The 1978-nt window shown below is 31.3% G+C and overlaps 1 protein-coding gene across 2 annotated transcripts in view; it reads left to right on the top strand.

The window, feature by feature from the left end:
- The window catches only part of LOC117107666 (cytochrome P450 2J5-like), a 9187-nt gene extending 7379 nt beyond the window's left edge, over window positions 1-1808 (top strand). For both annotated transcript variants that reach the window (XM_033249389.1, XM_033249388.1), the window contains one exon: window positions 1216-1808. In XM_033249389.1, coding sequence (XP_033105280.1) covers window positions 1216-1779 — 564 coding nt within the window. In that variant the 3' untranslated portion in view covers window positions 1780-1808. The remainder of the gene's footprint in view (window positions 1-1215) is intronic.
- The last annotated feature ends 170 nt before the right edge of the window (window positions 1809-1978 follow it).

The following is a 1978-nucleotide window of genomic DNA, read 5'->3' as shown; positions in this document are numbered from 1 at the left end:
CGCTCTGCATTATCACGTGTATCGAGCACTATACGTTGCTAGTATTGCCAACTACATTTATTCATTATATGTATATATATATGTATATATAATTATATATAGGCCTATATAATTATATATACTATATTTATATATATAAATATATATATATATATACAATGTATATATATAATACGGTATATTATATATATATATATAATTAAATTAAGCTTTTCTACTGTTGACTTTCTGAGTAAGTTCGAGGTTTTCTAAAATAAATTGAAATTGAAAAATTTAAATATATATATGTATGAATTGAAGTATATTTCAATTTTTCAGATGAGCATTTTTACAGTATACATCATTTGTAATACTTATGCTTTATACACAATTTAAGGATTGAAACGCTCTTGTTCTTGTTGAAAAACTCCTTAGTGAGTTAATGTCAGTTTGTTATGCCGTATGTAATTTGTTTTTAATGTAATTTTATTGTTTCGATTGTCTATGTTTCACCTTACTGGAGGTTTTATGAATAAATTAAAATTAAATTGAAATTTATTATTGCTTTTAGTCCCTGTCATGACATGTATACACATGACATGACATGACATGACATGACATGACATGACATGTATACACTGCCAGGCTACCTTTGGGTTTCCAGTGGCAAACGCGTCCTCAAGTTTCCTTTTGTATTTTATTCACATCCTGTATCGCTTTCTTGATTTCAGGTATAATTGATATCACTCCCTCTTTATTTCCATTTCATTTTCCATTACATTGGATCTTCTAGCTAATAGACACCGAGGGCTCTATTAGTAAACCATTATCTAATATTAACCCACCCTTAAAAAATAAACTATAGGGCCTATTAAAGATGTATATCATGTATTTCCACAAACTTAAAAAAAAAAAAAAATACAAATGTCACAACCAAATAATATCAAACATTACAGAAGACAATATTTCAAACACTTCATATCAAATATGTTTGCTTGAAGCGATTTACTTGAAGCGATTGTTTCAACAGTGGCTGAGCTCGGAGTCTCAACCTTAAGGTCGTGGCCTGGAAACCCTCGCTGATCTTGTTTGTCTATATCTACACCGAAGTGTATATTCAGCATTTATATTGCCAAGTAATATATTGTAAGTTTATAAAAAAAAACTATTAAATGTAGGCCCTACTTGATATGTAAGTAACGAACATTTTTTTTATTTTATTTTCTTAAATTTCAGAAGAAAGCAGATGAAAGTGTTGACATGAAGGTTCTACTTTCCACAAGTGTATCGAATGTTATGTGCAAATTGATCTTCAACCAACGCTTCGACCACAAAGACAAAGAGTTTCTCATGATTTTGGACTTAATCAACAAAGCCTTCCTCAGTCAGGGAAGAGCATATGACTTCATCCCAATATTGCGTTTATTTCAAAGGAAAAAAATTGCTTCTGATCGGAAGATCTGGGAATCATTCTATGCATACATTGCGCACCAAATCAAAGTGCACCGGCAGACGTTCCAACAGGACGATACCCGCGATTTCATCGATGCAGCTATTATTCAAGAAGAAGTCGATCCTGTTAACTTCAATGACGAGGAACTAAAATTAAATGTAACTAACTTATTTATGGCAGGAACTGAAACAATATCTTCTACCTTATCCTGGGCAATGTTGTACATGGGGATAAACCAAGACATCCAAGAAAAGGTTTTTCTTGAAATAAAAAATGTAAGCCTACACCTGAACTTTAACATACATACGAAGGCGTATATATTATCACTATCATATATAAGTCGTTGAAACAAAAAATTATGACAACAAGGCATGTAGACTGTAGAACACTTCATTTATTTTCGAAAAGTCCTCTGGCCTTCATCAGCTTTACTGAATGTACAAGTTGGCTATTACAAGTTCTATATTGTACAATATAAACAATACAATAGTGGTGTAGACGGATTATAGGCCAATTATCTAATAGTTTATGCGGTAATATATAAAG

Source organism: Anneissia japonica, unplaced genomic scaffold, assembly GCF_011630105.1.
Source record: "Anneissia japonica isolate Jap-2015-1 unplaced genomic scaffold, ASM1163010v1 scaffold5330_len1712360_cov203, whole genome shotgun sequence".
Lineage (NCBI taxonomy): Eukaryota > Metazoa > Echinodermata > Crinoidea > Comatulida > Comatulidae > Anneissia > Anneissia japonica.
Note: the sequence above shows the minus strand (reverse complement) of the source record. Positions and strands in the feature narration are given on the sequence as shown.